This window comes from Rhinatrema bivittatum, chromosome 1, assembly GCF_901001135.1.
Source record: "Rhinatrema bivittatum chromosome 1, aRhiBiv1.1, whole genome shotgun sequence".
Lineage (NCBI taxonomy): Eukaryota > Metazoa > Chordata > Amphibia > Gymnophiona > Rhinatrematidae > Rhinatrema > Rhinatrema bivittatum.
Window position 1 is genome coordinate 278,330,522 of NC_042615.1, and position 19,660 is coordinate 278,350,181.

The window sequence follows — 19,660 nt, forward strand, 5'->3', positions numbered from 1 at the left end:
CTAGGCTGACGCGGCTGAGGCCTAGTAGAGGATCGAGCTGGACGAGGCCTGGCCGATGGAGGGTAGTAACGGCGTGGCCGAAAGAACGACTTCTTAGAGTCCTTCTTAAGTGGTTGTTTGGAGGAAACCTCAGACGGAACAGAAGAAAGTTGTTTCAACGTCTCGTGGTGATCTTTCAATTCAGCTACTATTTGCTGAATTTGTTCTCCAAACAAATTGTCCCCTAAGCAGGGTAAATCCGCTAAACGATCCTGGACCTCTGGGCGAAGGTTGGATGACTTTAACCAAGCCCAACGTCTGGCCGAGATGGCAGTAGCTGAAACCTTTGTGGAGGCATCGAAGATGTCATAAGCCGTTCTGATCTCGTGCTTCCCCGCTTCAAATCCTTTATTAAGAAGGGCCTGAAGCTGTGGCTGGTATTGGTCAGGTAATGTGTCAGCAAAATCTTGCATCTGTTTAAGGATGGCTCTGTTATATTGCGTCATGTAGAGTTGATATGAGGCTATGCGAGAAATCAGCATAGCTCCATGGTACACTTTCCGTCCCACACTGTCTAGGAATTTATTGTCCTTGACCGGCGGAGTGGAGGAGTGTGGCTTGAGACGCTTGGCTTTTCTTTGTGCGGACTCCACCACAACAGAGCGATGATCCAGTTGAGGCTTTTGAAAGCCTGGTGCTGACTGGACGAGGTATGTGGAGTCAGCCTTCTTGTTAACTGGTGATACAGATGAAGGAGATTCCCAGTTTTTCTTTAAGAGATCGAGAAACACCTGGTGAATGGGGATGGAAGCGATGATTTTTGGAGCGTCCAAAAATTGAAGCAGTTCCATCATCTGGTGTCTGTCATCGGTCTCAGATTGCAGCTGAAAAGGTACAATTTCGGACATCTCCTTTACAAAATTAATAAAGGAGAGATCCTCTGGAGGAGATCTTTTTCTACTCTCTGTAGGAGAAGGCGGTGATGGTAAATCTGTGTCAGAAGATGTATCATCACCCCAGGTATCATAGGGATCACTTGGGGGTTGAAGCCCCGATGGACCTGGTTGAGGATCCGAAGGCATCGAAGGAAACCTTGGAGGAACCGGTGGTACAATCGGTACTGGGAACGGCATTGAGGGTTTCGGTGCTGCCGATGGAGTCGGTGCCGGTCTTGGAACCGATGGAGCCAAAGGATAAATCGGTGGAGATATTCGAGAAGGCACCGATGGGACCACCCCGGAAGGGGGGAATCAGGAACGGTGTTTCTCCCGCCGATGAAAATCCAGTCGGAGACGATGGCGCTGTCGGTGCTACTGGAATTATCGATGGGAGGGCATGTACAAGTGCCTCCATACGTTGTAGTAGCGGTGCCAGCGCTTCCACCAAAGGTTCGGTGGTCGGTTCCTTCCTTGGTGGCGGAGTCGGTGCCGGGGTCGATGCCGGTGGCGGTGCCGGAATCGGTGCCGGAGACGGTGCCAATGGAGGTTGGAATCTTTGCATCGCTTTCTCGATGGCCTCCTGGACCAGCCGGTCCAGTTCTGCCCGGAGACCAGGGGTAACAATACCCGGCTCGACGGGAGAGGGAGGCTGAGGCAGAGCCGGAGGGACCACTGTAACCGGTGGGATCACGGCTCCCACACCCCGAGAGTGTGAGGGTTTCCTCGATGCCTGCGAACGAGACGTGGACGGTGCCAAGTCTGAACGAGGCCTCTTAGTCGGTGGCTCGGCTTGTTCAGAGGTCGATGACTGTGGATCCTCGACAGGCCGAGACTTGTGCCGTCGATGGCGATGCTTGTCCTTCCGGTCTCCTCACTCATCCGGGGAGGGGACAGGAGTCGACGGCCGAGAAGTCATCGATGGTGGATGGTCACCGGAGGGTTGACGATGGTGGTGCAACTTCGACGGTGCCGGTTCCGATGACGTCGATGCTATCGATGGCGTTGGGGTGGGTGCATGGAAGAGGAGCCCCATCTTCTCCATCCTGGCTTTGCGACCCTTAGGTGTCATTAGGGCACATTTGGTGCAAGTCAGGACATCATGCTCACTACCCAAACACAAAACACAAACCCTATGGGGGTCTGTGATTGACATAGTCCGGGTACAATCCGGGCATCGACGGAACCCCGTCGCCATGGCTTAAGGCCAAATTTAGTCGTGGGCTCGGTAATTGCCAACAGGCCTCAAGGGCCAAATTCGACGGTAGTCGAAGAAAAAAGGCAAAAACTTACCGGTTTCCGCGGAGGTGACAAAAATTTGTCGAAGGGAGACCCCTGAGGGGCAAATTTTTCTTCGGAAAGAAAAATACCGAATTCCTGTCAGGAACCTGGTAAGAGAGCTCCTTTCACCGCGTGGCAACTGCTGCGCGGAAAAAAGAAGACTGAAGGGAGACCCCTGCTGGCTGCAGGGTCAGTGCCTTGCTGGGCATGCCCAGTAGGGGCCAGTCAAAGTTCTGTTTAAACTTTGACAGAAGTTTTCCGTGGTGGGCTCCATCCTCGATGTCACCCATTTGTGAGGACAACCATCCTGCTTGTCCTGTGAGAAAATACACATCCAGCCTCTCTGTTTCCATGTTCTTTTGCATAGTCAATCACTGATAACTGAAAATCAGCTGTATATGACTTTCGTTTCAGCATAATTGATGCAGGCCTAACGTAACTTTAAGCTAAAAATTGAAACTACCTAAAAAGTTCTTACACTTTATCAACTGAATTTCTCAGTGCTGCGTACAGATGAAGCAAATAGAATTGCTAGCTTTATAAAGCCCATGCCTCATCAACTGGGCAGGGATGGCGCCAGTTCGTTAGAAGCAACCAGAATTGATCAAAGGAAACGAAATGTCACATAGTATGTGAGCAGATTACTGTAGCTATGAAATGTTTAATGTAGAATAAAGAAGATCTAGCTGGTTAAGTCCGTTCACAATATATTCTTAGTCTCATTTGCTCGCTAATCAGTATTGCATCCAGCATGTATTGTTACCATTAACAATTCCGGTAGTGCCAGATAAGATCTCAGTGAGCTTATGAAGTGGATTAGAACCTGATCAATAATCACAAACTACATTATCAACTAGCTCACAAGACTGACCAAAGTATTGTTTAGGCAGCCAATAGGCCTATGTTGTCTGAATTGTGATATATTATAATTATCATGGAATTTATGTCGCAGTCACACAATCTCCTACTGATAGCGTTTTCTACTGACTAAACGCATGATTAAAAACAATGCTATAAATTATTAACTTTATCACATTGACAGCTACCATAGTGCTAGAAAAGCACACTGCACATTCTTATTATTGGAAACTTTTGGCACAGACAGTAACATGCAAACTCGAGGTAGTGGTACCATAGTGACAGATCCTAAGCTTTGGATACGGGGTGCGGGGTATACACGAGTGCGGGGTATACACAAACTTACATACATAGACCCCCATTTTTTGCGGGTTATACATGGGTGTGGGGTATATATGCGAAAATACGATAATTCACATTTACCCATTCAAGTCCTTTCATGCTTTTATAGACTTCTCCCTTTTGCAATAAATTATCTCTTATAATCTCCTTCTTTACTTGGTACAACTCTATTTCTGCAGTTTCCTTTTATTCCCCATGCATTAAATCTCCATTTTCTTAGTCACATGTACAGGAAAGCACTCCTTAATCCTCTGGAGAATCTCTCAGGTAAGCTGTAAGAAGGTGTCCTGGGCTGGTATAATTGCACTTAGCACCAAGCTTCTGCTGACCTCCATCTCCGCTGATGAAATCCCCAACAGGTACGGATGTCTGAGCTTCCCAACAATTAGAATAAGCATCCTCCCCAATCCCACTGCAGCAAGGACACACAGCATGAGATGAACCAGGGGTTTCTACCCAAGACCCTTCTGTAACAATACCAACTGGTAACTTCCTCCATCCCTTCTATAACCACAGGCTTCGTTACCTTACTTTTGCAGACACTGAGCCTGTTTGTCCTGGTTATCTCCTCCTCATGTAGATGACTATCACCTTATGAAAGCAAGCAGAAATTAAGTGTGGTGAGCATAATTACCACCCCAGGAATTACTTTCCCAGGAATCTAAAAGCCGGAAGAAAATAATATCAGCCTGGTCTCTGACCCAACTCACCTTATGTACATTGTTTACTGTATATTGTATATTTAGTTACCTCTATTTAGCTATTTATGCTTAATCTTTGTATCCTTTGCCAAGTTCCGCTCCCCCCCCCCCATATTATCTGTTATCTTGTTGCAATGTAAACTGCCCTCTGAGGCGTCAGTTTGAGTTCCTTGTAAACCGGTGTGATATGTATATTATACAGGAACATCGGTATATAAAAACTAAAAATAAATAAATAAATAAAAATAAAAATAAATAAATAAAATAAAAAAAAAATAAAATAAAATAAAACTAAAAATAAATATATAAATAAATAAATAAAAATAAATAAATAAATATAATAACAATACATTTAAAAGGCTCCTATGCTCGACAACCTCAGAAATTTCCATGCCTCTTGAACAGATGTCTGGCTATCAATTTTTATGTCTGATTTGTATTGCAGCTGCCAGAGGCAAGATAGGAGAATGGAACCACCACTTTATTATCAGGAGTCAAAACACAGCTGGATAAGCCGAAGCAACCAGTGATAAAGCCATTTTCTGAAGTTACAAGCCAATGGGAAAGCAGAACATGAACCAGTGTCCCAGGGCTTCTCCCAACTTGCAGTTCATTAGTTTACTTTCTCTTTATGTGACAAACCAGAGACCGTTCCCCAATCCCTCATCCTCTCTAACATGACAAACCTCAGACCTCCTCTTCCATCCCTGCTGTAAGGTGATAGTCCAGAGGTCCTCCTCTAAGTCCTTCCTCATCATGACAAAACCACAGATTCTCCCCCCTCCCCCCCCCCCCCAATCCCTTTTCTAAGGTTCACCAGTGGGAATTGTTTATCATACCTTATAAGTATTTGCTGTATATTGCATTTTCCTCGGACATTCTGCTAAGGTCCAGGGCAGCAGTCTAGTAGTTTTTAGATATAATTTCATTTTATAGTGCTATCCTCAGTCAAATATTCATGTGATCACAGATAGTATGTTATTTCTATTACCAGTATACTTAAACTAGGCCTAAGCTGTGATGCAGTTGTATACTTGGAACAAGGTACAGGGTCATATCACTTGACTTGTCTGGACTGAATGATGTTTACACTGTGGTTAGTGTAAATTATTAATTCGTGTTAGCTTAGGGCCAGGTGTACTAAGCATTTTCCCCCCACAGACACAAAATCTGAAGGAAAAAAAAAAAAACCACCTTTTCTGCATCTGGCCTTACTATGCAAAGATTTATCACTGCTAATTTATTTAGGTAGGATGCAGTGCCACACAGCCACGCATCTCTAGTGGAGACTAATACCACCAAGCAAATGGCTGGAGTGGCGAAAACATGGCATGCATCACCGATCATTCTGAAAGAGCACCCGTTTACCAAAGACACGCACACCACACCACTAACACTGAAAGGAATGTATACCACACTGGTAATGCTGAAAAGATGCTGTTGATTTTACAAATGAAAGTGTATAAGGCATGTGACTGAAGGACCTACGCATACCTTTGAGGAGAGGGGGGGGGACATGATAGAATCGTTCAAATATCTCAAAGTTAGAAATAATGCAGAAATAGCAAACATTTTAACAGTGGAAAGGAAGAACTAGTCCAGCTTCTAGAACTAGGTGTCATGACATGGTGTTACACTAAGGAATAACAATAGAAAATATTTCTTCATATAAAGAGTGGTGGATGCATGGAACAGTCTCCCAGGGTTGGTGGCAGAGGCCAAAAGCACTAACAAAATTCAAGAAAGCCTGGAAAAAGCACAGAGGATTCCTAGTTCAAGTCCTGCCTAAAAACCTGCCAGCCTGAGGCTGCTTTTTAAATCTTAAACCCTCTGATCAGCCATGTTTTTTCTATAAACACAGTTCCTGAAGCTTCTTATTTGTCTTGAACATCTTAACAAAACTGTAAGCTCCTTGGAGCAGAGACTGTCTCCATGGATCTGGATAGTGCTGTGTATGTTTTGTAGTTCTATAGAAATGGTTAGGTTGTGAAGGAGTGAAAGGAAAGCTAGAGATCTGCTGAAGTTTGTGGCATTGTAACCTGGAATAAATTGGGCAGACTAGATGGGTGGTGTCTGTGGTACTTATCTGCTATGGTATTCTATGCTTCACGGTACTGACAGTGAAAAGGTGCTGACTCACCAAAGAAGCACACACACACTGCACTGATAACCCTCGGACTTCCTATGTCACCACTTCACCTCTGTTCAATCAAACCCCAATGTGCTCATATTCCCAGGAGAGGATTTAGGTCACCTATGCCACTTCTATTCTCAGACTGATTTCCTCAATGCTGCCCATAAACCCAGGCACAAACGATTGCTCAGATATATACATGGTGCCTTCATCCCAGACTGTACCCTACTACAGGTCATAGTGTCTTATAATCCCTCATGTGCCTGCCCATGCCTTATGTGACAGATATATATGTTATTCATTTTCTTACTTTCTCGTTATACAGCCTCCAAGTACCAGATTACTTAAAAGTCATACTTTCACACACACACACACTGCACACTCATACACAGATTTCCCCCTTTGCCTTTTCAATACACTTGTACTCACTTACATATACAAAATCCTACACATTAAACTGACCCCTACAAGCACACAGGTTATTCCAATACACGCCATACACTGACAGATTGTCACAAACACATGTTACACAGAAATTCTCACACACATTTACACAGACGCGCACACGCTGCTGTAACAGAGTCACACGCTGGCACATGTTCCATTACTGCTATGGGTGGCTGGTGAGGAGCCCAGACACACACACATGGCATAGCTACGTTGACACAGATAGTCTCACGGGCTCCGCATGAGCTGCAAGGCACTTACTTTGCTGTTTCTGCAGTAGTCCATGCCAGGCACCCTGATTTAGCCCGGTTCCGTTGCAGCAGGTGTCTGGTCTAAAGATCTCCTCCCCACCCCCACCTCCCCCTGCCCATTGCCCCAGCCTGTGGCATCAGTGCAGCAGAACCGAGGTTGGCAGAGACAGCAGTGGCAGAGGAGCTGGCGCTGCAGTCAGCCGGCTGAGAAATTCACTTAGCGAATAAAGACGACTGCAGTGGATTCCTGGCAGCTGATGAAGGGCCAATGACAGCTGAGTTCCAATGGCTGCAATCCACAGAGGAACAGGGAGAGAGAGGCACACACACACTCAGGCAGATGGACAGGCAGGGAACACGAGACAGAAGCGCGCGGGAAGGAGGGAAGAGATTATGAGGGAAGCATTTTCCCAGCTAGCTCCCAATTCAGAGCTTGCAGACCCTGGCTCCACTTCACCGATTTACCACTGTGAGCAGCCATCTAGGAAACAGTGACATCATCGAGAGCTAAATATAGCTGCGTGTGTGCGGAGAAGGAGGAATGGGGAGAGGAGATTTCAACAGCTGCAATGACATGATCTTGACAGAAACTGGTCAGTTGGTCCCCCAAGGCACAAGACACATAATGTTCAGAGCAAGTCTGATGAGTGGCTGAGACCCTGGCACAGGCAGACTCTACCGCTGAGAAATGAACAGCAAAGAGAGGGAAATTAAGTGTTGACAGTACAGTGGCAGCTCCAGGGATTGCAGAGGCACCCCAGTGACCTGGTCTGGGCAGGCTTTACCATTAGGTGATCTAGGGGGTTGCTCTGAGCGCCAAACTTTGGGGAGGCACGGGGGAAGCACAATCACGGAAACTTGTGAGTATCGCCCATTGACTTTAAAGGAAGGCACTGACCACAAACTTTTAAAATGTGCAGCTAGTGCTTCCTGATTGCTGATCTCATGAAATATGAGATATATGTTTGCGGTGGTGGCAACTGGGCTGCTGGTAGAGAACATCTTGCCAGCAGCTAAACATTGCAGGAGACACTCACACCACTCCATCCCCCAGGGACCGCTGGCAGAGCCCATCCCGCCAGTTTCCGAAGATGGCAGGAGGAGGCCAGAGGCTGCTACAGTAGCAGTAGGAAGGAACACTGTGTTGGAGCTGTTGCTAGGCCTGTGAACAGCATGGAGGGGACTCAAATCTGAAAGTTCACCTAGGCCACCTAATACCCTTGCACCAGTCCTCAGGGTGGCTCTTCCATTTCTGGAGTGCTTTTATCCAGAGGCTGGCCTGTGCAGTAAAATTATGATTAAAATGTGATGGAAAAATTGCACCCTGGCGGCGCAGCAGAAATTCAAGGCACGTGCCCAATACATGTGTGCAGACATGCACACAAACATGATGGTACAAACAAGCACGTTCGCTTTGCTGCAAAACACATTACTAAGCAATATTACAGTGCAAGGCAGGGATTTTCCTACGTCTTATTTGGCTGTTCCTACAGACAGAGTTGAAAATGTGTCACAACAGTCAAATTAACATCCCCGTGTGGTCGAATATCCTCATCCAGGGATGCTATGGGTCTGCGTCCAACTCTGGATAGGGCAGAAGCTATTTTCCTGGGCCCCTGGTGGGGTCATCACACTATAAGTCACAGGCTCATACTCTAGCTGAAAGATTGCCAATAGATGCAAAAATATCCAATACAAGAGCAAGGAAGCCAGGATCAATAAAATAGGTAGAAAATAAGAATTAAACTAGTGTCCATCCAACCAGTGCACTGGGTACAAAAGGGAAAAAAAAACCACAAGAATCCAATAATGGTGTTCAAAATAATTGCTTTACTGCAACGTAAAGAAAAGTATCCAGGACAAAATTCACAAAAATCAAAAACAGCATCAACCAAATCACCACAATGAAAACAATGGTTTATTGTCCAATCTATATCTTCTCTCTTGCACCTTCATACATAGAAATGATATCCTCACCCGTGAGGATAGGATAACTAGAGTCTAGCTCCAGCATAGACTGGTCAGATGGAAAAAATATAACCCCAAGCACGAAAATATCAAACTGGGTTCCAACAAATTAAAAACTCAATTGCAAGCCAAAAGTTTAAGAAGTGTCCTCAAGTCTCGATTCTCTTCTCAAACCAAATCTTCTTCTTACCCCAGATGGCTGCTAGCCTGGGCAAAACGATTTTTTAATGTAGCCCTTTGGGATACCAGGGGAACACCCGTCCCTCTGGAACTGATAAATATTTATCCAAAATCTTCTCAAATCTCCTTCTACCCTCTCAATTTGCTTGAGACCCAGTAAGGATCTCTAGCATCTGCTCTCCAACCCAGCTCTCCAGTCGCCTTCCCACTGAATCACTGAGCATGAAATATTGTATTGGTTTTTGGGAATTATTTTTTTAAAGTATGAGTATAATTATTGGATGTAGCTGTTTTGAAATAATATTTTTATTACTATGATTTTACTATTATGATTGGTGTTTTATATTTCTTGATTGTATTGTTTTATGAGAAATGCTGATATTTCTGTTTTTGCACTGTTGCACTGCATACAGAGTCATGTTTGTTGCAATTTCTAGTTCAGTTTTTGTCTGCACATTTCTATTTATACTTTATGGTCTCCTTATTCTGTATTTGATGAGAGTCTGTCGGTGTTCCACATATGTGACTGAAGTAAAGTATTCTGCTAGCTTATAGTTTCTGTGTAGGGATCTATAGCAGCCTGACTTGTTCTGTTTTCCTAATAGGAGATGTATTAGGACCTGGTTTAATATTTCCAGTGTTGCCTTTATGTAGATAGGGTTGTTACTGTCTGAGTGCTGGCAATTAGTTCTGTTTCAGTATGGGAGATTTACTATATTGTAATAGTAATTGTTTACTCATGACTTTCTAAGGGCTAAGCCCACATTCAACACGCTTTACAATAGATCTAGTACCATATAGGTTCCAAGTGGCGTTTTTGCAGGATTTTCTGATTGGCACCACAGGAATTCATGTAAATATAATATACTTGTTGTAAGTGTTATTTTTACTTCTGAAGACTGTACTTTGAATGTACTTTTTCATGTAAAATCTTCCTTTTTGAATCAGAGAAGCAGTTAATTAAAAAACTGTAAAATAAATAAATGCATAATTTTAAATTGTGTGCGAAAAGGGCGAGACAGCCGGCTGGGAGGGGAACAGAGGCACAAGGCGGTAAGATTCACCCAGGGTACCTGATAATTTTTGCACCAGCCCCGAGAGAGAACACCAGACACAGACCCCCTCACAATTCACCCATTTCCCACATCCCAGGGGGCAGATGCTAGGGAAGGGTGGGAAGCAGGTGGTAGGGTCCCCGGGAGTGTGGCAGGGTTGCCAGCTTCCCAGAAATATCATCACTGACGCTTTACCTGCCCCTCCTCTGGGAACCCTGACCCCTGCCTCTCCGCCCTTCTCCCAGCATTTTAAATAATTACAAGAGACAGGCTCCACGGGTCCAAAAATCCATAGATTTCACTTTTTAAATGTTTTTTTTTTGTATGCACGATAAAATGTCACAAATCCTTAACTTAGCAGTGGCTTCAATGAACCATTTCCTAACACGAGTCCATGTTTTGCTATATCTGCATCAGGTGAAAAGAAGCTGCATCGGGGGAGTGTGCAAGAGTGAAGGAGGGGGTCGTTGCCTTCCCCGAGGCCTACCTGGCTCTGAGGACCCCGAGAAATCCATCTGCCGGCAGGAAGTACTGGGGGCGCAGCTGAGTGACGTCAGCCAGGGCATCCCCTCACCGACGATAAGAACTGCGGTGTGATGAGCAGAACCAGGGAGTAAAATAAATACGATAAGAACTGCGGTGTGGTGAGCAGAACCGGGGAGTGTACGAGAGTGAAGGAGAGGGTCGTTGCCTTCCCCGAGGCCTACCTGGCTCCGAGGACCCCGAGAAATCCATCTGCCGGCAGGAAGTACTGGGGGTGCGGCTGAGTGACGTCAGCCAGGGCGTCCCCTCACCGACGATAAGAACTGCGGAAGTGCGGTGCACCGCAGCCGCACCTCCTAAGCCGCGCGCTCCGAAGGGGCGCGCGGCTTTGTCCGGCTTAGTCCGGAAAAGTCCGGAGTCCAGCGTTTTTATTTGGCCCTTAAGATCTTTCATCTATTCATTTCGATGGGTAGGAAAAGAAAGGCAAAAATCCTCACATCTTCACCTGTGCAGCAATATCGCACTGGACCCATGGCCCATCATGTCGTTCGACAAATGGATAAGCCAAATGAGGACAGTTTGGGAGCTACGTCACTAATCTCTCTAAGTCCTGGCGAGGGACCATCGTCTCCACCGCAGCCGAATTTGGAGCCATCAAGAGAAGCGGCAAGTAAACTGGTAGGAGCAGTTCAAGGGGACTCAAGCGTGTTGCAACAACATGACTCTCCTAGGACTGAGGAAATAAAAACTTCCCCAATTTTAGAAGTATCTAAAGTTAAGCTCCCAGTTGATATACAATGTAGCACTGATTCGGTAGTAATATCTGAAAATGTTACATTGGTAGACCTAGGGCGGATGATATCGCGACTTGATAATAATGTTGTAATGATGAAAACTCACTGTCGACTGTGATTAATGCTAATAGGGCGTTAATAGATGAACATACTAGGAAAATTATTCAATGTGAGAAAGATGTAAGTGTCTTGACTAATAAGGTTCAACTGATGCAAAACTCTGGTAATGTATTTATTCGTGATAGCATAGTCATGCATAAAGAAATTGAATATATAGAAAATATGTTAAGATCTAAGAATTACAAACTTTCCATTAACGCATTTATTATCTCCAGAAGAGATGTTTAAAAAGTTTTTGAGAGAAGTATTACTTTATGATGATAATGCTATCCCTAAGATATCAAGAATATTTTATTTTCCTCAAAAAAGAGTAAAGAAGGATGACGATAATATGGTTTTAGAAGCCCCTTCTAGTTTAGGGGTATCTACTTTCTTAGAAGAGTCTATTGACATAATTAATAATAGAGCAACCCTCTTTATTTCTTTTTTAACAGAACAGGACAAGGAGAATGTATTCAAAAAGGTTTTCAGGTATGAAGATGTGCTTTTTTGTGGTCAAAAATTCAAATTTTCCCTGATGTAGCATGTGCTACACAAGCAAGGAGAAAACATTTCTTAACTTTAAAAAATCAGGTGTTGGCATTAGGTACCACTTTCTTTTTAAAATTTCCATGCTTGTGTTTTACAACTTATCAAGGGAAAAAATTTGTTTTTACTGACCCGGCACATTTAGAAATGTTTTTGTCAGATAAAAATCAAGTCGTGATCTCAGAGAACGATGTCCAGTAGAAGAAATTATAAACTCCTCTCTCTTAGTCTTAACTTGAACAAGGGTACCCAATAAATTGAAAGGGAGCCCTAGGTTATATGTATAATATACATAAGTAAATATATATAATTTTCTTGTCTCCCCCAATTATATGATATGTTAACAAATTAATGATATGTTTATTTTATTATATGATATGGATTATTAAATGTATAACATATTTTCCTGTTATTTCATGAAGATGTCTTTAATGAAAATAATAAAGTTTAAATTGAAAAAAAAAAAAAGAAAAGAAAAGAAGCTGCATCAGACAAATGTTCTCTCTAATGAAATGTTCCTGAGCTGGTGGCATCCGTTCTGCACCCAGGATCTCAGAGTCTACTCTGGATCCATGTCACAAGCAGGTACACTGAAGTTACTGCTAAAATAAGTGTTATGCATATAAAAAAATATATATATTTATAAAAATTGAAGTCTTTAGGAGTTTGGGGCCGATGATTAGAATTTAGAACATTACACTGTTCTTTAAAGTGGGGTTCTCCCAATAACCCCCCAGGTACTCCTCCAGTCCTCTATCCCTGCCACTTTAGTGGAAGAGGCCTATAACTAAATTGTTCTGGGGCCTGCCTTTGCTTCTTCCCCTCGTTCACCTGCCTCCTCATTGATGTGCTCACACATTACAAAAGGGTTTCTGTTGCACTTTAAAATTTCGAAAGTCAGTGCTTCTGCATGCAAGTTTAGAACATACGTCAGGGCTAAAAGCCTCTTTTGCAAGTTGTTTTGTTCATGGGGGATCTGGCATCCCAGAAGCGGCAGCTGGATCCCAGTGCCTGCACAGTAAGCATGCCCCCTGAGGAAGCAGGAATGTGAAGAGCCTTTGGGGAGGGTCACTTCAGGTCACAGCCATTTTAGGCTGTGTCAGCTTTTCCTTAGATGCCATTCCACACTCCAGGGCATTCATGGTTGGTAAATATGGAGACGCCTCAGGTGCATAGCAAGGCAAACATCCAAGAGGTGCCAATGCCTCCTGCGCCACACACTATGGAACGACTTTGTCAGAACTGTAAAAACGTTTCTTACGTCATTTTACATTATCTGGATCTAACCTGCACTGTTACACTGGGGCACAGGGCAGACCTTCAGCAGTCAATTGTGGAAGAGAGGTTCTGTCTATCACTGTGCAATTGTGAATAAAATGTCCCGCTTGGCGTACTTTTGTCCTGGTAATTGGGAAATTCTTTGTCTGAGACCAGGCTGGCAGGGCTGCAGCAGTGCAGATGGTGGTGAAGGTGGGGAGACGGATGTGCAGAAATGTCTGCTGAAGGGATCCTGCGTGACTGCGGGCTGCCTAAAGAGGCAAAGAAAGGAACATAAGCCAGTGACTCGCAGATCCCACATGAATGGGGCCACAGACAGGATCAAGGGCCAAAGCTCTCTGTGCGAGAGACGGAAGAGAACACTGAAAACAAAAGGCTGCTTGAGAAAATCTGATCAAAATATCCACATTAATAGTTACTAAATAGTGTTTTAACAGTCAGAAACTCCCTCCCATCTAGCCCAGACATCAGTAATGGTCCTTGGCTAGGGCACGCAGACCATGCTGAGGCCTGCCAGGCTCTCCATAACCCCCAGGGGCTGGGCGGGGAGTGAAAGCTTGGCCTGGGAATCAAACCCGGGTTTCCTGTATGGAAGCAGGATCCATTGCCACCGAGCTGCCAGGATACCCATATGGCAGGGGTGGCCAACTCCGGTCCTCGAGAGCTGCAAACAGGCCATGTTCTCAGAATATCCACAATGAATATGCATGAGATAGATTTGCATGCACTGCCTGCATGGACAAACTGGAGGGGTCAGCTGGTCTTTTTCTGCCATGCTGTACAATCAGTATCATGTTCTCTCTTTTCATGTAGAATAAATCTATAATTCTAAATGCTGAATTTGTAATCATACCAATGCATAATATTAACTTTCAAAAGTTAGTTGTGGTGTGTGGTGGGGGATCAGCGCAAAGCAAAGACTCTTCTTGCTTTTGCATCCCTGCACTCCCCACGGCTCTCCCAAAGAGCACGCTCGCTGGCTGGCCGAGCGTGGCATCACCAGAGCGCTTCAGGAGACATCACGAGGGAAGGCCGCAGGTTGTAGTATGGGCCTGAAACAATCTTCACTGTGTGTTCAATCTTCTGTGGGCATTTTGTTTCTCTTTTATATTACAGCCATACACCAGCAGAGCAGCAGGTCACCCATTGCCAATGCTGTTCAAGGGCTGCTTTACACACTTTGTCCAGAGCAGCGACTCAACCTGGCTTCTTTCTCCAGCAGAAGGCAGGGGAGTAACCTGGCTGGGGATAGGGGCACGTGGGGAGGGGGGGGCGGCAAGGGTGGGAATCATGCAGAGAGACTGGTGGCTTACAAAGCCTTTTAAAAGTGAGCAGCAGTGGGCAGAGCGGGCATCTTCCCTTCACAGACATCCTTTGTTTCTTCTAAAGACCATGAATGCCACAACAGCGTGGAGAATGGTTTCCATTGTCCCCCCATCCCACTCCAACACATTCTCTCTTCATTCACAAATCCCACGCGGCAAGGCACGATGGTCTCTGGAGCTACGTCCCACAGTCCCCCAAACTTCACTGATCTCTCTACGGCTCTAGCAGAGACTGCAGCATGCCGAGCGCTCCCTAAACTAACCCGGAGAGCCTACGTCTAGGACACAAAACTAGAGTTAAGTCCTTTTAGGATGATAATTCAATCGATAATGACAAGTGAATACCCTGTTGGCGCATTCCCACAAATTACAATCAGGTCCCTGCCCCAGGAATCTTACAGTCCATTATTCTAACCAGTAAGTCACCCGTTTCTCTCTCTCTTTTTTCAGGACCTGGGTCCCAGCACAGAGATCTTAACATGATAGTACATTAAATGAAAGGGGGAATCTCCAACGCAGGGGTCACCTTACTAATGTAAAAAAGAAAAATCATCAGATCTGAGAAAAGATGCTTTTCCAATCAGAACTCCAGATCTCCATTGCGGTCTGACCAATTTCTGCAGCACCTCTCATCCAAGCAGGGCTCCCGTGTGTTTCAGAATTACACAGCGGCAGGAAAGGCGTGTCTTTGCCGTGTTTGTCCACTTGAATAAGCAGAAATAAAAGCTAGCAAGTAGTAGCTGACAGTCCAGTAAATACTGAATACATTTGTGATTAACTTTCAAGAGCTTTACTCCCTTCTTCAGTTCGGTGCAGGATGAGCTATGGATGAAGCTTCCGAACATCCAACACAGGATGGATTACAATATTGGTGCTTGAACTCTTTACAGCTCACTAAACAAACTTAGGGGCCGAGCGCACAGTATAATCCGCAGTCAGACGCGGGTTAAATAGGCGCTAATCCACCTCCAATGCAAAAAAATAAATGTGCGTCTCAGGCGCACATTTAGCGCTCAGCTATTAACGCCTGCCTGGAGCAGGCGTTAATAGCTGAACGCATTGAAAAAAAAGTACAGAAAAGCAGAAAAAACTGTTTTTCTGTACTTCTTTAAAAGTTAAAAAAAAGAAAAAAAAAACCTCTGCAGGCTGCGTTGAAGACAGGCGCTGATATGCTCAGCGTTGGTTTTCATAACCGGTTGGTGGCATTATGAAAACCAACGCCAAGTTTATCGGTGTCAGTGTTCATAACCGGCAGACCGCCGGTAACTGCGGGGTCGCGCTAGCAAGGAGGCGCTAAGGTCGAGCAAGCGACCCTAGCGCCTCCTTGCTAGCGCGACCCCCTAATTTGTTTATAGCAGGGCACCCCCCCCCCCCCCTTTGAGGCTGCCATGCACGCGTTAAGAAAGCGGACGCTGAAAAGTCAGCACCCGCTGTCCACGTTTATTGTTGCATTGGCCCCTTAAAGGGTTGGGGTGGGGGGAGGGGAGGGGATGAATGTATTAGCAATGGAGTGAGAAAGCTGATGGCAAAAGACAGCAGAATTTATAGCTGCAGGACATTTTTGGTAACCAGTGAGGAAATCAATATCTCTTTTAAAACTGGAGATTTGGTTTGAATTACTCATCTTTCTAACCCTGCGTTAAAGGTGAGTTACATATTTAGGTATAGTACGTAGCTTCCTTCCCCAGAGGGCTTATATCTAACGGGCCGATACAGTAAAAACCGCGGGAGAGCCAGCACTCCGAGGCGAGTGCCTGCTCTCCCAACGCGCGCCCAGGCCACTCTCCTGGACACGCGATCTAGTACTTAAATGAGGGCCCGCAGTAAAAGGAGGCGCTAGGGACACTAGCGCGTCCCTAGCACCTCCTTTTTGACAGAAGCGGCGGCTAACAGCCACGGGTTCAGAAAACAGACACCGGCTAAATTGAGCATCCGTCTTCCAACCCATGGACCGATTTAAATTTTTTTTAAATTTTGGGGCCTCCGACTTAATATCGCCATGATATTAAGTTGGAGGGTGTACAGAAAAGCAGTTTTTTCTGCTTTTCTGTGCACTTTCCCTGTGCCGGCCTAAATTAACTTCTGCCTTTGGGCAGGCGTTAATTTCTGAAAGTAAAATGTGCGGCTTGGCTGCACATTTTACTTTCTGTATCGTGCGGGAATAACTAATAGGCTCATCAACCTGCATTTGCATGTTGCGGGCGCTATTAGCTTCGTGAGGGTTGGCCGCACGTTTTTGACGCATTATTACCCCTTACTGTATAAGGGGTAAAAATAGCACGTCGAAAACGTGCGGCCAAACCGGGGCTAAAGGTGCACTCGGCCGAGCGCACCATACTGAATAGGACCGTAAGTTGGCATCTGTGGCAATGGAGGGAAAAGTGATTTGCCCAAGGTCACAAGTAGTCAACAATGAAAAAGCATTTGAAGCCTGGCTTCTCTGGTTCTCAGCCCCACTGCTGTAACCACTAAATCACTCCAAGTCCACGGACCTGATGAAGGAAGAAGATTTCTCAAAAAGTGAGTCCAGATTGGGGGGGGGGAGTGGAGAGGTGAGGCGGGGAGGGGAGGGGAGCCATGACAATACAGGGAGTCCCCAAACTTAAGTCTCAGTTGGCTCCTGAAAACCACGACTTAAGTAAAAACCACGACTTAAGTAAAAACCACTTTTCCCATAGTAAACAATTTCATACACAGGGGATTGGTTCTAAGGCTAAAGCCCAGTACTTGATTTTCACTAAGCTCAGAAGAATAAGACACTTTCCTTATTCCTCATCAGTTAGGCTTTGCAGCCTGACTCTCAGTATAGGTGCTTTGCTATATGTAATCCATATTCTGCCCCTCTATCAGGAAGACACGTCTCCCATGGTCTGCAGGTGAACTCCAGCCTTGCTGCAGTTCAGGACCCCTGGGCACTGCCTCCCCACCTCCTATCCACAATGAGGCACTTTTCAGGGCCAAAGTTTGTTGGGAGAAGGAGAAAAGATGGGCAGTTTCCTCCTCTATGATTTCAGAAAAGGAAAAAAAAGAGTGGCAGGGGCCTAGTGGAGAACTCAGGATTAACATTGCCAACCTTGTCCTGGAAGAAATCAGCCATTGTCCAGACAAGGAGCGAAGGAGGACAATAGGAGGGCAACTGACGGTGAGGTTTGGAGAGAAAGGTAGAAACAGCAGGCTTGTTTAATAAGTGCAATAGTCTGGAAGACTTTGGCAACACATGTAAAATTGACATGCCAATAAGGTTATCTGAATGGAAGAGGGCTAGCATGAATCTGAAAGGAAATCAGACTGGGAACGGGGGCATGGGCTAGAGCCGCAGGAAATGAGTTTCGGAGATGAGCCAGGGCTGGGGGCTGAGAGTGTACTACACCTATAGATTTTAAGTGTGAAGATGAGATATGCTATTTATGTTTCTACTCTTACGCTGATGTCCACAGCTGAAGCGGCACAAGCTATAACCGACGACAAGACTCAAAACGTTTTCATCGGGTAGTTGATTGCTCTGCCTGGATTTTGAGTTTCGCGGGAGAAAAAGGTTCTTGCAGATTAAATAGAGGAACTTTTCTTTGGGGCCGCTAACCTAGTCAGAACCTGCCCCAGCCCCACTCGCAGCCATTGGCAACGGGAGATCCAAAGCTGGGGCAACGTGAGCTTTCAATTGTGGCCATCCAAGACTTTTCCCCCACATGCAGATGTGCCCCGATGGCAATCAGTAGATGTCACTGTGGAGCAATAGATGACACCCCCCCCCCCCCCCCCCCCCCATCGGATCGGCTCTGGAAACAAAACTGTCCGGCAGCATACAGGGCTATGGCGGGGACGGGGCACTGGCAATAACCAGCCTATTTTAAAAGCCCTTTCTGACGGATTTGGGGACCATGTGGTAGGCTTTGAGAAGCACAGGTTTCTTTAACTCACAGGATATGTGTTTCTAAGAGAGATTTCAACGTGCAGAGCATCCGTAGTTAACTGCATCCCATACTTCTCTACGCATAAAAATAGCAAAAAAAAAAAAAAAAAAGTGTATTTATAGCCAAACCCCGGAGTTTCTCAGAGAGAGGGCAGCAAATGGAATCCTCGGGAGGCCAAGTCCTGGATGGACCGCGCTGTGGCGTGAAAGTGCTCAGCCTCATCTCAACCTCGGATGTCTTTGAAGAGCACGCACGCTTCCTGCTTGGAAATTAGGGGAGAAGGCGCCCCACAGAATGGAAGAGATGCACACAGAGCCGAGCAGGGACACGGGCATGAATTGCAGAAGTGAGATACCGAGGACAGAGCCCCAGGGACATATTTCCAGGCACACAAAGAAGTTTCCTTGAGTCGGGGGGGGGGGGGGGTGCGTTAATAAAGCTACCAGGCATCCAATTATTTACCACACAAGGCGAGAGGGATGGAGGCGCAAGCCGCTCTATTGTTGCTTTCATCCTGTTAATGGAATACAAAACACACTAATGGAATGGAGCCCAGCCAAATCCCTGATGCCTGCAGGCCAGAGGCAATGCAGCAGCCGGAGCTACAGGAGGAAGCTGCAGCTACTTGGTAAGAACAGACTGTAAAACGAGTGAGCTGCTGCTGCTGCTAAAGGAAGCACAGCTGGAAGAGTAGGCCAGAACCATGCAGCAGCAGAGACAACTCTCAGAACCGGAACACAAGACAGCCAGATAAATCAGACTAACGGTGCCAGAGGCGGACTGACTGTGATAACGGGTCACTGACCCCCTGAACAACCCATCCAAGGCTGCGGGTCAGTCTGCCCCTGAACCAGGCCCAGCCACAGCAGAAACCTGGGCAAGCATCCTCTGGGCCGTTAGCAGCAAGTTGTGTCCCAGGTTGGGTAAAGGAACTGGAGGCCTACCCCAAGCCTGTTTCCTGAGACAGGGCCTGGGTCGTACACTGAACCAGTAGAGGAACCCTTACTGGGAAGGAAGGAAGGAAGGAAGTATAGAACAGTCTGCAGCCAGGCTATCCCATGCTCTAAATAAAACAGAAAAGGATTTTATT

General features: G+C 45.8%; 1 protein-coding gene across 5 annotated transcripts in view; it reads right to left on the reverse strand.

The window, feature by feature from the left end:
• Window positions 1–19,660, reverse strand: part of RTKN (rhotekin) — a 161,733-nt gene that overhangs the window by 60,566 nt on the left and 81,507 nt on the right. Inside the window, exon 1 of one of the 5 annotated variants that reach the window (XM_029595515.1) lies at window positions 6,939–7,380. The exons of the other annotated variants lie outside the window; for them this stretch is intronic. Within the exon in view, the coding sequence (XP_029451375.1) occupies window positions 6,939–6,962 (24 nt within the window). The 5' untranslated portion in view covers window positions 6,963–7,380. Of the gene's footprint in view, window positions 1–6,938; window positions 7,381–19,660 lie in introns of those variants that run through there. 5 annotated transcript variants of the gene reach the window in all.